At 46.3% G+C, this 17,296-nt stretch overlaps 1 protein-coding gene across 3 annotated transcripts in view; it reads left to right on the forward strand.

The window, feature by feature from the left end:
- Positions 1-2,434: 2,434 nt before the first annotated feature.
- AJAP1 (adherens junctions associated protein 1) overlaps positions 2,435-17,296 on the forward strand; it is a 113,722-nt gene continuing 98,860 nt past the window's right edge. For 2 of the 3 annotated variants that reach the window (XM_007070155.3, XM_043531826.1), the window contains exon 1: positions 2,435-2,673. In XM_007070155.3, coding sequence (XP_007070217.3) covers positions 2,645-2,673 — 29 coding nt within the window. In that variant the 5' untranslated portion in view covers positions 2,435-2,644. The remainder of the gene's footprint in view (positions 2,674-17,296) is intronic. The other variant, XM_037881408.2, reaches the window with a different exon arrangement.

Consider the following 17,296-nt stretch of genomic DNA (forward strand, 5'->3'; position numbering starts at 1 on the left):
GAGTAGACCAGAAGTGTCACTGCTTATTGATCTCTCTGGATTATCGGAGGAGCAATTTTCAACATTGGAACGTACCACATTAGACTATTGTTGTCAGTCCAGTAATCCTGCCCTGCCTTTTATCATGCTTCCGGGGGGGCAAATGAAACCATAACAGTGCCTACCAACCTATGGAATTCACTGCCACAAAAGGAGATTGCGGAAATTATTGTGGCTGCAGATTACAAAAGGATGAGGGATTTTAGGACCCGGAATGTCATTCCCTGGTATGCAGCTAGGACAAGGGCAATCAAATGTCCTGTAATTGCCAAAGCAGCCAAGTCACAAGTCCTACCCTATGTACAACCGTGCACAACTGGCTCAGCACACTGCTTATCCTCCTCTGAAGCGTCATGCCCTGGCCACTGCTGGAGCCTGGGTGGGCCAGCGGACTACCCCAGCATTGCAAACCCTACGGCCCAGTAAAACGCCTGGCTAGTGTGTAATGTTAGATGGGGCTAGGATGACCAGATGTCCCGATTTTATAGGGACAGTCCCGATTTTGGGGGGCTTTGTCTTCTATAGGTGCCTATTACCCCCCACCCCCGTCCCAATTTTTCACCCTTGCTGTCTGGTCACGCTAGATGGGGCAGAAACACCCATTCCCAACCCTGAAGGGGAGCAGCGAGTGCCCCGGAGGACAGGGATCCATTATTACCCGTTCAGTGGAACCAGCGCACCAGCTGAAGGGGGTCTCCCACCTGCATCCACCCCTCTGCCCTCTCCCACCTGCATCCACCCCTCTGCCCTCTCCCACCTGCATCCACCCCTCTGCCCTCTCCCACCTGCATCCACCCCTCTGCCCTCTCCCACCTGCATCCACCCCTCTGCCCTCTCCCAATCATGCAGCCCCAGCACACTGCCCAGGCAGTCCTCCCGCCCCCCTTCAGTTCCCTCCCCCTCTCCAAGTCCCTCTCCCTCCTAACCAGCCCCTTCATCCCCCTGCGGCACTGGGGACAGGTGGGAAACTTCCACTCCTCCACAAGCCTCCCAGTTGCCATGGAAACACTCTCACGCGCTCCAATCCCAGCCCTCCCTAGCTCCTGAAAGGCTGCAGGGAGGGTGATTGAAAGGAGCCGGTGACGGCACAGAGCTCGGGATAAACCGCCAGGCAGTGCAATCACCCTCCCCGTGCCCTGCCTTGTAACCCCACACAGCATAACCCCGCACCCCCTGCAATCCTCCCGCCCTCAGATATGCGGGGCAATCCCCCATGCCTCCCTGTGTAGTGCAACCCCACTGCAATCCCCTATGCAACCCATGCAGTGTAACCCGTCTATGCATCCCCAGATGCCCTGCAGTCCCCTATGTACCCCCAGTAGTGCAACCCCCCAGATGCCCTGCAATCCCCTATGTACCCCCAGTAGTGCAACCCCCCAGATGCCCTGCAATCCCTGTGCAACCCCCAGATGCTAGGAGTGCAACCCCCCAGATGCCCTGCAGCCCCGGATGCGCTGCAATCCCCTATACACCCCTAAAAGTGCAAGCCCCAGATGCCCTGCAGCCCCAGATGTGCTGCAATCCCCTATACACCCCTAAAAGTGCAAGCCCCAGATGCCCTGCAGCCCCAGATGTGCTGCAATCCCCTATACACCCCTAAAAGTGCAAGCCCCAGATGCCCTGCAGCCCCAGATGTGCTGCAATCCCCTATACACCCCTAGAAGTGCAAGCCCCAGATGCCCTGCAGCCCCAGATGCGCTGCAATCCCCTATACACCCCTAGAAGTGCAAGCCCCAGATGCTAGGAGTGCAGCCCCCAGAAGCACTGCAATCCCCACGCAACCCCCTCTCCTAACCACTGCACCCCCATGCCAGTCCTCACGCCCCCCGCGCAACCCCCCCCCCCCGGCAGACCCTGACGCCGCCTGCGCTGGGCCCGCCCCCGAGGCCGGGTGGGTGTCCGTGGGGGCGCGAGGGGAAGGGGGGGTCCCGCTGCTAACGGGGTTCAGCATCCTCCGGCGGCGGGGGGGGGGGCGAGTGACGTCAGCCGGGGCTGGCCCACGCGGGCTTGGGACCCGCTGCCCGGGCGGCGGGCGGTGCAGAGCGGCCGGGGCAGCGCGCGGGGCCGCACCGACGCATCGCCGGCTGCCGGGCCGAGCCCCTCCCGCCTTCCCCGGCGAGCCCCGCCCGGCGAGCCCGCCTCCCATGGGCTAGGCAGCTGGCGAGCCTGTCGGCCGGCGGGCAGCGCCGGGCTCTCCCGCGCGCCGGAGACGCGGCTCGGCGGCGCATGGGGCTGGCTGGCGCCTGGCGGGGGACGCGCGGGGCTCCAGCACCTCGGAGAGCGACCTGAGCCCGCCTCTCCCGGCGGCCGGCCGGCTCCCTGGGGCTCCGGCCCGGGCTCTGCTGCCCGCGGGCGGCCCCCGGCGGCGGGGCGCTGCGATTCCGCCCGCCCCGGTTCGATGCGGGCACGTCGGGGTTCCCGGCCCCCGCCACGCGTCCTGCCGGCTGAGCGGGGCGCGGGCTGAGGTGCAGGGGAGCAGGGGAGAGCGGGCGCAGGAAGGAGCCCCCGGCCGCCAGCCTGGTCTCTGAGCCCGCGGTGTCACCGCGGGGCGGCACAAATGGCTGGGGAGAGGAAGATCTGATCCTAAAATATTTGAAACGTGACAATGTGGATAAAACAGCTTTTAGCAATCAGGTAAGAGGCGCGAGGGCACTTCCCACCCCCCGGGTTTTGGATCGTCACGAGTTTGTGTAGCTGGGTTCCTGGGATCACATTTTGTTTAGACATTTTTTCCCCCCCGTAGCTGGCGTGGATTGTACAAGATGAAATGACCTTTTGCTTCCTCCGCTGTAGTTTTGGCCAGGCGAACGTCTGTGGGGCAGTTTCTCTTGCAGAGTTCTGGTGAATCAATACATTGAGGAGAAACCGGTTTAGTTAGAGATTAGACCTGGCACTGCCAACCATGGTCAGTAAGTTACTTTTCAGCCCAAGTGTTGATCTGATTTGCCCAATCCTTGGGACTTTGGTAGGACCAGATTCCTATATTGGGCGGTTGGGTATGAAAATGCAATGCTATGTGGAATCACTATTTCAGTCTGTGCATCCATGTAATTATATAGTTCTACATAGGCGCAGTCCACGCACCAAGAAAATACCTTCTCCAAGCACATTGAGGATGTTTTTACGAAAGTATGCATACACATAGATATATAAAAACATTGCATAGAGGTTTTATCAACGTGCTGATGGCTGCAGCGATGCTGACTGAAAAACTGCACTTGGTTAATGCGTGTGTCTATATAACTATCTGTTTGTAAATAACCATGTATATATATATACACGTGCATATACTGCATAGGTTGTATGCAGGTGTATGCAACAGTCTCTATGTACACATGGAAGCATATACACAGACATCTTTGTTTGATATATGTATTTGGATGTTTAACTAGAAGGAAACAGTGGATGAATAGAGCTGTATAATAAAATAACTCTAGCATGTAAGTATCTCCTTGTTCGTCATCTTTTAAGAATGGAAGAAAAAAAAACAATTCTTTCTCTTGCCTCTAAAGTGATAGGTTGAAATAAATCATTGGGATTCAGATATTAATCTGATAAAAGGATTTATGCAGCTAGAGATGCATATTTACACACATATATATAAATTACAAGTGCTGAGGAACGTCAGACATGCTAAGGATAAGTGGTACCAGCTGTATCGAAGGCTTAACTTCTGTGTGCAAGTATTTGTGTTCCTTGGAGATTGAACGTTTTGATACTCTCTGTAGAGTGATGGGGAGAAATTGTGAAAGCAAATGTGTTTTTCTTATGTCTCTCCACTGGGATGCACTAGACTCTTGCTTTGGACAGAGAAAGAAAGGAAAAGGAACCAGATTTTATGAGCAAACTCCCACCTCCGCTAAAATCTTTCCAAACACAGTGAATGATGATCGAGATTCATTGCAAAGCTGTGTGACTCAATTGTCTGTTTTGGGGGTCGTGTGTGTGTGTGTGTGTGTGTGTGTGTGTGTGTGCATTAACCATTATTCTCAGACTGATATATGTATAAGTCTGAGAGTATGGTTAATAGTACATTCTTTAAAATGCAGAAGTAAAATATCAATCTTGTAAAATACTCCAGGAAGTTTCTATGTAAGAGTAGACATCAGTTGGTTTATTGCATCAAGATAGTATCAACCTGATGTAGGATTATGTAGGAGTTTTCCTGTCACTATGGAAGGACATATGGTGCAGTGTTGCAGTGAACATTCCAATGAGCATATTTGTTAACATTTAGCAAATCTGTTTCACTGAACTGTACTAAATAAAGGCCTTTTCACACAGATTGTGCTTTCACAAAGGGGGGGGAGGGAAGCAGCTATGATGGGCCTTTTAAAGAGTTTTAAAGCTGAGATTGGGTATTGAGTTGAGTGTGACTCGAGACGGCTTGTCTACTTTCAGAGAAGTACTCAAACAGACCCTAGCTGGTCTTTGTTCCAGACAAAACGGAAATGCTCATTCAACGCCCTATCAAATTTAGTGTCTAATTTTCTCAGTGCTTTGCCTTCTGCCTCCTGTTTTCTATGAACTCCTGAAGCAGTAATCAGAAAACTCGCAATTCTTCCAGGTGTTTCTTCAGTATAGTGAAGGGTATCTTGTGATTACTTCTGGTAGGAAAGTAGGTAGACAGACAGACAGATGTGTGCAAGTTGTAGATTAATCAAGAACTACAACTGAAGGGGAACAGAATCTAAATGTTATGTAACACATATTTATTACTGCTGTGAAGTCATCTGGCTGAATTCTTGTTCTTACGATGATGCTGCATATAGGAATCAAAAGCATGATTCTTTCTGCTGATGTTTGAATATTTAAAAGAATCATTATCTTTCTTTATTTTCATTGTGTTTTAGTGGGGTTAAATTTAAAGTGGCAACATAGAAAAAATGACCAGTGAAGAATAATACGTTGCTCTATGATTCACAGCAAGACACGCCTAAGTGAAATTAAAGAGGATTGTACTATGATTTTGGTCGAATGGGTAGGGTAGAGTTTAAGTCACAAAAATAAGCTGTGTCTGCTGTTTGGAAGAATGTTATTAATGTGTATGTTTTTATTTTCCTGGTGGGACAGTCATATAGCCTTTTCCAGTCTCTTGCTGTAGGGAGCTGCGGGTCCAAGTGTCTGCTGGACAGACTTCTCTGCTCATTCCAGCTTTCTGCCCTTTGCATGATGGTTTGCTTTGCTGTATAGCACCAGTACAAACTACTTATAAAATTGTGCTACGCAGCTGTCACTCTGCAACTGAAAACCCGGGGGGGGGGGGGTGAAGTGAGGCTGCTGAAATGGACAGGTTGAGATGAAAGTAGTGAACAATCCTAACCTAGCAGGGGCATTGACAACATGAGACAAGAGGTCTTTTCCATCACTAAGTCGCCATGTGTCTGCAGCACAGACCTGGTCTCATTAGGGACGGGGGCTTTTTTTTTTGTTGGTGGTGAGCCTTGAGTCTAGAGAGGCCAACAGAGTAGGCAGTGTGGACTGAATTCTGAGAGAGCTGTGTTTAGGATAGCAGAGACCTTAAGCACCTGATCCAAAGCCCTTTGATGCTAATGGGGACTTTCCCACTGACTTCCCTGGGTTTGGGACCAGGCCCTAAGAGAGAACTGTCCACTGACTTTTAATCAAGCTCTCGCTTAAGCTCTGGAGTATGGAGAGGTTTTATTGTTTATTTTTATATACTTTATATTATTTTTCCTGAGCTTCTTACTGTGAGATTAGTATATACACAGCCACCCACCATATCTGGGGTGGTGACAGCCACGTGATTAATTCAAGAGCCAGGTGCCCAATAAATGGATCATGCACCTTGGACTTGTGGGAAGAGGGCAGTGGATGCAGGCAATCTCCCTGCACCTATTGTAACATCCCAGCCCTTAAAGCATCTTCAGACTGTCACAATCAATCAGTGAGGGAGATGCTGTTTAGTAGCAAGGATGAGGTCTTTAATGTGTCTGTGGTATGAAAATTGTGTCCACAATGACCCTATGGAATTACTGCTAGCTCAAGTATGAAAGATATTTTTCATTGCTTCCCCCAACTTGAATTGACTGGAAGGTGAAGGCAACAGTGAAGTAGACAGGGTTGTGGTGTCAGGCTGGAACTTGCAGAAGACAATACTCATGGAAACATTGCAGACTCTGCTCTTTAGTGCTTAAGCCTTAAACTATCAACATGAAAGCCATGGCTATCACTTCCCTCTCCTGATCACTTTAGGGATTCCTTTGTTATTCCTCTGGAGTCCGACACACATTTCCATCTCCTCGGAACTGTAGTCCCTGCTTGGCTTTATCAGCTCGCTCTCTCTGCCTCTGTTTCATTTTTAAGAAGAGATAACAAGTAACTTTACTCCTAACCTTTTCTGCTGCTGTAGCCTCTCTCGCCAGCTTCCGTTGGTTACATTCTGATTTACTCTGATTACATTCTGGCTTTATTTCTGACCTTTCTCCTGTAATTTTTCTCATTTTCCTTTAAGAGCTTCTAGGGAAGCAACATCAAAAAAAAAGCAAAAGACCCTTCCAGCTCCCAGTTCACCCCAGCACCTTCTCCCCCTCTAGGCCCTCATGGCTGAGAGGGATGTTTCTCTGGTCCCCCAATGAAACTGATATCTCCTGCTCCAAGGGCAAAGCTGCAGGGTCTGCAGCAGCAGTTGTCAGCTTGGAGACCAGTTGTGCTCCTAAAGCAAGTAGGAACAAGACCAACTCCTAGACTCTTAACTCCAGTTTATCTTCAGTTCTAGCTTCTTCATTTCTTTAAATGGGAACTTTCCATTTCCAAAATTCTTCTGGGCAGAGAGAGTGAGTGATCCTCAAGAGACCCAATCTCTTTCAACAATTTTCTAATTACCCCCCAGCCACTGAGAGCTTCCATTAATAGTTGTTATCCTGACCAGCACTGCAACTACCCTGATCCATCCCACCCCACCCCACTCAGAGACAGGAGTTATTAGTGCCATGTCCAGAAATGTGATTGTCCTGTGGTAAATTGGACTGCAGCTATGTATGTATAAACCCAACAAAATTGGGAGCTTCACATATTAGCTCTTCTTTCTTTTAGCTGTAGCTGTGAACATTCCTTCTTTAGGTGGAAATTGGATATTTTAAACAATATTGCATAGTCTTTACAGCATTTTCAGATCAAAACCTATTGGTGGTATAAATAAACATGTTGCTTGCAGTTTCCATTTGGTTATATAAAACAAGTCACTAAAAGCATATAACCTGGCATATTTGCATTGAGATAACTTTAATGGCCTTATAGTTAGTGCTGAAACAAAAAGTTAACGTACATTTCTCTCATCAAGTTCACACAGATTCAGCCAGCCATCAAAGATGTGAACCTTGCATTCTCAGTGCTAGTGTGAATACCAAATAGTGGGAGTTAATGGTTTCCACTAAAGAGGTTTTCACGTCTAGTAAATCCATGCCGTGTCTGAGTCCCAGCAAGCTGTTGCTGGATGAATTGATTGCCACAGAAATTCATCTAGTGTCAGCGACTATGATAGTTATCAGCTACAATAATACTTGAATAAACTGCACTTTTATGCAGCAGTTCATCCCTTGTAACAGGCAGCAATTTCACAGATGAGAAAAAGGGAGATGTGCTGATATGAACACCCCTCTTCCCGGTGGTATGAATAATTGTTGTAATAATATTGGAATCATCACAGTATTGCCTTTTATTGTGTGTATTCAACAGAGTGAGAGCTGGAAGCTGGCTGAGTCACTGAGCAAGCACCTCAGCCTGCAGATGCTTTGGAGGCTTTTATTCTGGAGCGCCTGGTCCCTGGGCTGAGCGCACCAAGGAGCTTCGTAGAGATTGTACCTCGTGTTCTCCAGGGTGGGGTCCAGCTTGCATATCTCTCCTACGCTCGAACCATGGAGCAGCAATAATTTCTGCATGAGACATGGCTGGTGCTGTCCTAAAATGCCTCTGCTGACCCTAGGAAGGCTAGTTGCCAGTCCAGCGTTCGCTTACACAGTGACCCACTGATTCCTAGATTTCCCCAAGCCGTCTTTTGGAAGAGTGCACCGTAGCTCATCCGTATCCATAAAAAGGATACCTTGGATTGTTGTATGGATAAATGCAATGTTAGAATGATCAACTGGCTGCCCATCTGCTCTGGGGTTTTGAACAGTACTGCTTCAGTTTGCCTTATATAACAGTCATATGTTTAAAATAAGTCATTGCTAAATTTTCTTCAAAGGGTAACGTGCAAGCGGCGTCTAAACTGCTGTGAAGATTAGCTCTGAAAGCCGACTGTATGCCTGATCTCAATTTTTCTGTTTGAAGTCTGGCCCAAGAGGCCTCATTGTTACCCAGTGCCATTCATGTGTGTATACAAGCAGTCGAGAGACATGAGCTGAGCTGCCTCACTCAGCAACTTTATAGGGTATATGTGGCTGCTCTGGGCATGTCTGAGATTAATTATGAAAATATGCTTACACCTTTAAATATAGCTAAGGGGAGACTGACTAGGAGGAAAGAGTAAGGGAATTAAATATGCACAGCCTGGAAGAATGGAAGACACAGTTCTAGTGTGCAGATACCATACAGAATGGAGGAAAGCATTACTGTAATTAGTTAGGAGTGATGATAAATAGTTTACAGTAACTCAAGGCCAGTCCTGTTTGGATACTGTAGAAAGAACCCCTTCTACCTCCTCCTCCTCCACAGAACAAACCGTATTGCCTAGGACCAACCCAGGGAATGGATCCACAATCCAAGATAGTTGGTGGAATTCAGACCCCTCAATATCCCCAAGTCCCAGCTTGGCAAGCACCTCTTGGGTGCTACCACTCTAAGGGACATTCAGAGAAGCCTAGTGAAAATGAGGAGGGAACGGAGGGGGAAGGCTTTTTCTTGTTTTTCCTTTGGACTTGCCAAAGCTGGGACCTGGCCTAAACATCCAATACTGCACGCTAAATAGTCCCAGAGATGAACATCTCCCATTTTATGGGTGGTGACAGTGAGGCACAGAGAGATCATGGCCAAGATTTCCAAAAGTGACTAGTGGTTTGGGTGCCCAACGAGGCCTGATTTGTCTGAAAGTGCTGAGCACCTGATTACTGCACTAAAGTCACTTGGAAATAGAACAAGTGTTTAACAGTTATAAATATCTATAAGACAAACCTCTGAACCCAACTGTTCCTTTGAAGAAAGAGTCAGAACAGCAATGCATATTTCTTTGTGACTCATTTTATTTTGACCTCTGCTATAGAGCTTGGTGGTTACAACCAACATAATTTCTTATGATAGGGATGCACTTAATTTAATTTCACTCTGAAAGATGTTGATGGAATTTGGACTGCTGAGAGGTTTAAACTCAATCTCTGTTGCCTGAACTTAACTGTGGGAGATTTACCCGCCTTCATCCTTCAACATTAATTTTAGTTTTAGGGAGATTCTTTCTGAATTGAATATTTGGCCTGGCATTGAATCTCTGCTACTTTCCAGCTTTTATCAATTTCTTCTCTGGTCTCAGCATCTGTATGAGTCAATTCTGCATTAAAACCTGCCTCCGACCATTGTCTTGGAATGGCTTTAAGCTGGTTAGTGCATATCTGTTAAGAGATACGTGCTCAGACACTATGGTGATGGGTGGCACTGTAAAACCCTAAGATAGATAGATAGATCATTAACTAGAAAATAAGAGAAATTCTTCTTCCTGCATCATGTATTCGATAATTCTGGGAAGTATTTTAATTAAATAATACAGGGAAAGAGCTTTGTGGTTTTAGTATTCCAGGTCCTCTAGGAATGAACTGTTTTCAAGCAGACCCTTTGCAGTTCAGCTCTGACCCAACAACATAAACATCTCAGTTTCTCTAAGGTGCACAAGAGTATTAGGAAGCAGATCCTTTCTGATGAGGTTTACTAGGTAAACGAGTGAAAATGAGTGGTATGGAAGAAAGCACAATTTATATTAGCAGAGCTAGCTGCAGTTACACAAGCGAGCATACAAACATTTCTGAAACACACACAGTGTAAGACCAAGGTGCATGGTACCCTTTAAAGAAAGGTCGCTTTTGGGTTTCTTTCTCCTGAAAGTGATTACTCTTTGGAATTCCTTGGCTCAGAGATTCTCTGGCCTAACAGGTTCCACATTACTGGGAATGAAGAAAACATGAAAGACAGGTATCAGTGGGTATATCAGGGTATAAAATAGGGTTGAATATTGAGCAGTGAAGAATCATGTTGTTTAATTTAATCTCATCTGTCTCTCAAGGTGTTTCTAAGGTGCCCAGTCACCATAGTATTTGGGCACAGGGGCTCACATGGCTCACAGGGTTGAACTTGCTAACTACAAAGTAGGAATTTTTTTCCCCCCTCAGCTCATATTGATGAGGAGCTTGAGGTCTTCATCAGCTTCCCGTGGAGCACCAAACAGGGAGTAAAGATGGAGGGGGCCAAAGAGCATAAAGTCTTGAGGCCTGCTAGCAAAACTTTGGGGCCTTCCATACAGACTCCTTCCATTACTCCTTGCATGGACTCTTGTCACCTCATGCTTCAGGGTTTACACCAGTCTATGGCTATTAGGGATTAGTATGAGACCTCCAAGGGGGAGATTATCCCACATCTGCCTACTGCAGTGTTTCTTGCCCCTTATTCTGAAGCATACGGTACTGGCCAGTGTCAGAGACAGACTAGATGGACCTATATCTTCGCCTCAACTCCTTAGTTTTACTCCTAAATTAAACTCCCAGTTCCACCCCCAGCAGCAATCAGCTGGGTCCAGCACCAACATCGGCTACCCTGCCTCAATGTTCTGGCTGTTTCCCCTTCTAACTCCAGGGAACCTGGTCTCCAGAAATCACCCTGGGAACATCCCTTAATACTCCAAATAATAGACATCCTGCAATTTCAGGAGAGCCTCAGTTCTTCCATTCTTCTTTTTCAAAGGTTATTTAAAGAGAAACGTTGATACCTAGAAAGAGCACGATATGTTGTTGCAGTGTGTCATACACATTAACGATCAGCTGAGCAGTGGCACCTGAAGGTCTGGAAAGTCACCTGAACCAAGCAGTACGGAAAAATGCTAGTCTTCAAGGTTTTGAAGACTAATATTTCATCTGGAAGGCCCCTTTCCAAGGAGATCATTTCAGAGCTAACAGGATGGATCAGTAGATAGTGGTGGATTTGCCTAGGATTTCCCTGTGGATTTTAATGATCTCAGGTGCTGGCTCAGGCTAGGTACTTGGTGAAGTGGAAATGCTAGTTAAAAGTTTCAGTGTGTGAGTAACAATAAGGAGCAGACAGCATATGGCAAAAGGGAGTTTAAATTCCTTGCCCAGCCAACCCTTTCAGCCTCCTGATGTCCAAAGGTGGGATAAAGACATCAGCGGAGAATCCCAAATGCAGGGGAATTAGGATGAGTTGGAGATTAATTTCCTTAACATTTCCTTCTATCAGTGCTCAGGGATGCAGCATTTCTGATGCCAAACAACAATAAGAGGGAGAGCAACCAGGCTTGCTGGAGAGTGATGCACAATTGTGCCTGAAATAAGCATGTTCCTAGGCAGTGGGGACATTTAAAAGAAATAGAGCCAGCTAGCATAGAGATAATGGCCTCTGCCAGAGTGATACCTCAAATCTTATCATTGCCTGCAACCGCTCAAGTGGTGAGAAGGGGAAGAGACAGCCTGTGAGATCAGGATTCAGTTGCATTAAGACAACGCTGTTTCTCAGCACAGGGTCATCCTCCCATCCCAGCGTATAGCCACAGAGAAATGCTTCTGAGCTTGCTTCTCTTATAACCTCTGCAGATAGCATATTCCACTCCAGCTGAGTCCAGCTCCGCCCTCCCCACGCAGGCTGGGCTCTCTGACAGTCAATGAAGAGAGCAAATACCTGGGTGAGATCTGTTGTTCAGGGAGTTAACCCTCGTCAGGCCAGCTGCTGGAGGGGTCTGTACACCAGGTACTAAATCTTTCTCTCAGCTACAGGGGCTTAAACTGGAGCTACTCCATTGATTCTTCTGGATTTACTCTGATGTATCAGAGCAGAATCTGGCCCCTGATACTCCCTCTCCTTCCATGGCAGTTCCATTATTTTTTCATTTTAAGTTGTTTTGTGAATTCTAGAGCTGGTGGAAGGTGTGGAGTCACCAGGGCACAGGCAAGACTATGCACCCTGCCGTGCTGTGCCTCTGACGGTGTCTGGAGAACCCCTTGTCGCCGTCAGACTGGAGCACGGTTTGTACAGCCTTTCTGCCCTTGGCCCTCGGCTCACGCTGCCAGCTGGGTTCCCAGCTTTGATTCTGGTTTTGGTGCTGTTGGGATCCGGGGGGAGGGGATATCTTTTATTGGACCAACTTCTGCTGGGGAGAGAGACCCGCTTTCAAGCTGCACAGAAAGCTTGTCCCTCTCACCCCGCCTGTCCCACCTTGTCTCGCTAATATCCTGGGCCTGACACGGCTGCGGCTACACTGCATGGGACCCAGCAGACATTTTGTGTGGACCCCTGAACATCTTTTGACCTCAGGTATTTAGCTGGCTCCCATCGCTGCAGTGTCCGAGTGCCTTGCAGCCTAACTTATTTATTCTCACAACACCACTGTGAAGCAGGGTAGTACTATGATCCCCATTTTACAGATGGGGAACTGAGCACAGAAAGACCAAGGCCCTAATCCTCCAAGGTATTTAGGCTCCTAACTTCCATTCAAATCAGTGGAGGTTAGACACCTAAATATCTTTGAGGATCGGGGCCTAAATGACTTGCTCAAGGCCCACAGGAAATTAGAACAGCAGGAAATTGTACTCTGGTCTCTGAAGTCCCAGATTATGCCCCTAATGCCTGGATCGTCTTTCCTCTCTCATAATTGACAATAGCTGCTGGCTTGTACTGAATTGAAGTTAGAGGATAAAAGCTACCGGGTTCGTTTGCTGATCTCCCTAAGCAATGCAGCACCCACCCCCTCTTTGCTAGTTATCATGAAGACATTAAACTTAAGTAAAAAAACCCCACCCCGACTCTCTCTGGGCATAAAGCAGTTGACACTGTTAGTAGAAATGTTCATTTTCAATTTTAATCTGAAAAATGCCATCTCTGAAGAATTGTGATTTATAAATAAAGGGAGGAATTATATTTCAAGTCAAATAACGTGTGATTTTTTTAAAAAAAAACCCATGCTCTGAAGGTCTTTCTCACAAGCTGTAATTTAATGGAAATGTTATTGCATTGGCAAGTGCATTGTATTCTTTCTTATAATAGCTACTGGTACGTAATAAATTCTGATGAGTAATACCACCAACAATTATAAATACAGTGCTCTTTTCACATGATACAGCATGTGAATTTGTGCTTGCTGCTTTAGGATATAAATGCCATTTGTTCGGAGCCCTTGCCTGCGAGTATCACAAAATGTTTCTGCATTTCTGTAATGAAGAAAGAGGATCTGTACATATCCAGCAAGAGAAGTGTGGTGCACAGGCAGACAAGGGGTATGGACTGAATTTACTTCTGGGCATGTTTTTAACTGCCCACAGTACAGAATGCTGTCAGTGTAATGTATGTGTCAAAGCTGGGAAGCAGGGCCAAACACTGGAATTTTTCTCAGCCTTTAATCTAGTGAAATCCCAATCGAACTCCAAGGGAGTTTTGCCTGAGTAATGGCTCTATAAAAGCTGATTTAAAAAGCTCACAATCTGGTCCTGTCTGTCAGTAGTAAAGAGTCTCTTGCCAAAGGAATAAGGTTTGTGCTGGCATGGTGTGTGTGAGCCTGTGTTTGTGAGCTGAAGGAGCGAGTGAACGTATGTGAGTGTGCCCCAGTGAGGCAGAAATGAGCGCACAGGGGAGCTTGTGCAGATGTAGCTGTGTGTGTGACAGAGGGAGTGCACGGACTGAGCGAGAGAGGAAGGAAGGGGGGTTGTGCAGGTGTGTGTGTGAGAGAGAGTGGAAGGCTGAGTATGTTTGAGAAACTAAGTATGAGGGGAACTGAGGGTTTGATCCTACACGTTGAAGTCAGTGGCGCAGCTCCCAGACTGGGTAGTTTTAGGCCATGAATAAGAAGTGGAATGTATAAAGCTTTAAAGGGATAAAATCCAAGACGTGTGTCCCAGAACTTAAATGCAGCCACTTCCTCGTCTTTTTATGGTACTCAAATAAAAACACGGTTTTATGGAATTTAACCACAACCTCTTGGCAATCATTCACTCCCATCTATAGGGCACTTTGTCATAGCAATGTGCTGCTTAAAACCTACTGCTGCTGTAGAAATGTATGTTTTGCTAAACTCTCAAGCATTGGTTTATAACTCTATAAATAAGGGATATGAATGGCAGGTTAGCTGAGTAACTATATTAGAAACTGTGATGCTCATGAGTTACAAAGACTGGTTGATCACCATTCAGGAAGCATCTGGGTAGGTTAAGAGCAACTAGTCAGACCTGTATGTTTTGCTATTTTAATGTCTATTATTTAGGATAAGTGGCAGAGCTTGGACTAGACCTCATAACTCCTTGCTTTGTACTTAGTCCCCTAGACTTGACCCTGCATGCTGTAGAAGGCTTGGTGCACCATGTGTTCTGGTGTGAGCAATGTCACCTTTTCCAGGTGTAATGTTTGCCCCCATATAATTAATTCCCTAAAATGACACAAGACCTTGTATTATGATGTTACCACCCCCTCTTCCTCAAACAAGGCTTTAAATGATGGAGTGTTAATTAATGCTAAATTGACATGGATTAGAACATCCACTTCGGTACCCAATGAAACTGCAGTGATTAATGCCATGGAAGCAAACAGGAAATGAATGAATAATTATCTCCTGCTTCTTCAGCAGTGTGATCAGACAGCTGCCTTGCCCCTTTGGAATCACTTTCACTTGACCAGTTGAGGTGCCACATTGTGAATCTCTGAAGAGCACGTGTGTGTCACGTACCCTGTGCTAAATCTCCTGTGTTTTTAATAAACTTTTTCTCTGCTTGGAACTTCACATGTTGGAATTTTTTATTTGAAAAACACTGCATCTCCAAAAGGAATAAGCTCATTTTGTTACAAGCAGTTGACATTTAATAGATTTTCTCATGAATGAATGGGGAGATGCTTTATATGCCTTATTGTTCCTTGCTTTATAAGAGGCTCTGTACTTCTCTTTAGCAGTGAAGTTCTATAAAGTGAAAAATTCAAAACTTATTCTGGGTTCCAGTCAAAGTGACACACTCTCTGCCAAAATTAATTTTGATAGTTTTGTTGCAACAGAACGGAAACATTTGTTATGGGCTTTACCTTGAGACTAGGCAGCACAAGCTGCTTTTAAGAGGAAAGGATTAAATTCGTTATACTCTCTTTTCATCCTTCTGTGAACTGAAAAGGTCCAGGCCCCTAAGCTTTGCAAACCTGCTGTCATGTGGGCATGGCACTGATCTCTCAGATCACACATGCCCTGATGCTCCCAGCTGGACCTTCATTTTTTGCAAGTGCAAACAATTGTGGAGACAGGGTTGCTCCCATGTGTATTGTTGGGTCTTTTGCAAAGATAAGTTCTGTTCCCATCAAGAGCTGAGTTTCCTCTGCTCTCTGTGAAAGCATCTCATAGTGATGGTGAAGTACAGAAGACCAGACCAAGGGTTCTTCAGTAGGACTTGTATTTTAGAGGGGGCGGGGATTGACTCAATACTAGTTTCACATTGGCCTGCGAGGATCCAGGGAGTCCCCTATTCCTTTTTTTCCCAGGGAATGTAAGAGGTGACGGCCATAATGCAAGATGAGGCTATAGCTTTTCAGGTATCAGAAATTGTAGTATGATATAGATTAGCGATTTAGAGATGGAAGGGACCTGTTAGATTATTTAGTCCATTCTCCCATAATGATAGCACAGAGTGTGTCCATGTAGGCAAAATTGGGTTGAGAAGATTCAACCACACATTTTCACTGGATCTATTTGTTCAGGAGGAGTCTCTCTTTGTTCCTCAACTCATGAGGATAGCTCCTTCTGGCAAGTATGGCCAAGGGCGCATTGCCCTGTAAAACCTGCGCCAAACATGTACTGTCAGAATAAAAGTGCATGTATGGGGAGGATATTTTAGGCTCCTGCTCATAGTTCACAGTGAATTCTGTCACCAGAGCCCAGCCAAGGGGCCTAATTCTCCTCTCACATCAGTGTAAATTAGGAGTAACTGTTGAAGTCAATGGAGTTAAAGTGGTGTAAGATGGGTGCATTTGGAGTATTCTTGGGGGACGAACAGTCAATTACAACACAGCTTGTGTTGCATGGACAAGCCAATGGTGCGAGGGGTGAGCCCTGAAGAACAGCGCCTTCACTGCTGCCTTCACTTTCTGAAATCAAGAGCCAGATGGCTATTAAAGTCACAGTGACACCAGCGTGAGTGCCTAGAACTATTGTGTCCCCATGGTGCAGTGTGTCCCCGTGGTGAAATGTGTGTGATGTGTCCCCGTGGTGCAGTGTGTGAAATGTGTCCCCGTGCGGTGTGTGTGTGTGTGGGGGGAGTAGAAGTAAAGGAGTGTCAGGCACAAAAACGTGAAGCAATGGAAGGCCAAGAATGGTGGCCTGCCAGCCTGCCCCTTCCTACAGGAATGCCTACAAGAAGCTGAGGTCAGGCTGCATCTGTGTCTTGAGGAGATTAAGCAATAATGAGATTGAATGAACTGTAAAGCTTGAAGTAAAGCAACGAGGAAGGAGAAACCCCTCATCCTCATCTCAGGCTGCCAGGTTGAGACCCTGGACTCCCCTTTGCAGAGAATTATTTGAAATGTTTTATATTTCTTGCAAAAGTCTTTTCTTTTTAACAGATTGCAGCTCAATCTAATATCTGACTAGCAATTCAACTTGACAGCCTCTGGGCCCACAAACATGCTCCTTGCAAAAAATAATGCCCCCGATGAGTCACGTTCACCTTTATCCTGCAGAAGGTCACCCCTGCTGTGACTGTCACCATTATTGCCTCAGTCAAAAGTCTGCATGCTGCCAGCTTGAGGCTGTGATCTTCTTCTCTGTGTGCAATAAGATGGCAGTGGCAAAGGGAATTCCTGTTCTCCACAGAAAGGAAAAGAAGAAGAAGAAGAAAACGTGCTTTACACTAAAGGAATGTTGTGGACCTCTGCATGAAGGGGTCAGAGCCATTCCCCCGGGATTGCTCTTAGTGTCTTAGGTTTTTTGTTTTTCTCCATCTTTTTAGCTCATTTTCATTTTCTATTACTTAGAACCGAGCTATAAACCTCCTCCAGAAGCAAGCCACAGTCGGCAGTTTCAGCAGCTTTCAAAGATGTTTTTTTTTTTATTGAAAGTTGTGCTTTT

This window comes from Chelonia mydas, chromosome 18 (assembly GCF_015237465.2).
Source record: "Chelonia mydas isolate rCheMyd1 chromosome 18, rCheMyd1.pri.v2, whole genome shotgun sequence".
Lineage (NCBI taxonomy): Eukaryota > Metazoa > Chordata > Testudines > Cheloniidae > Chelonia > Chelonia mydas.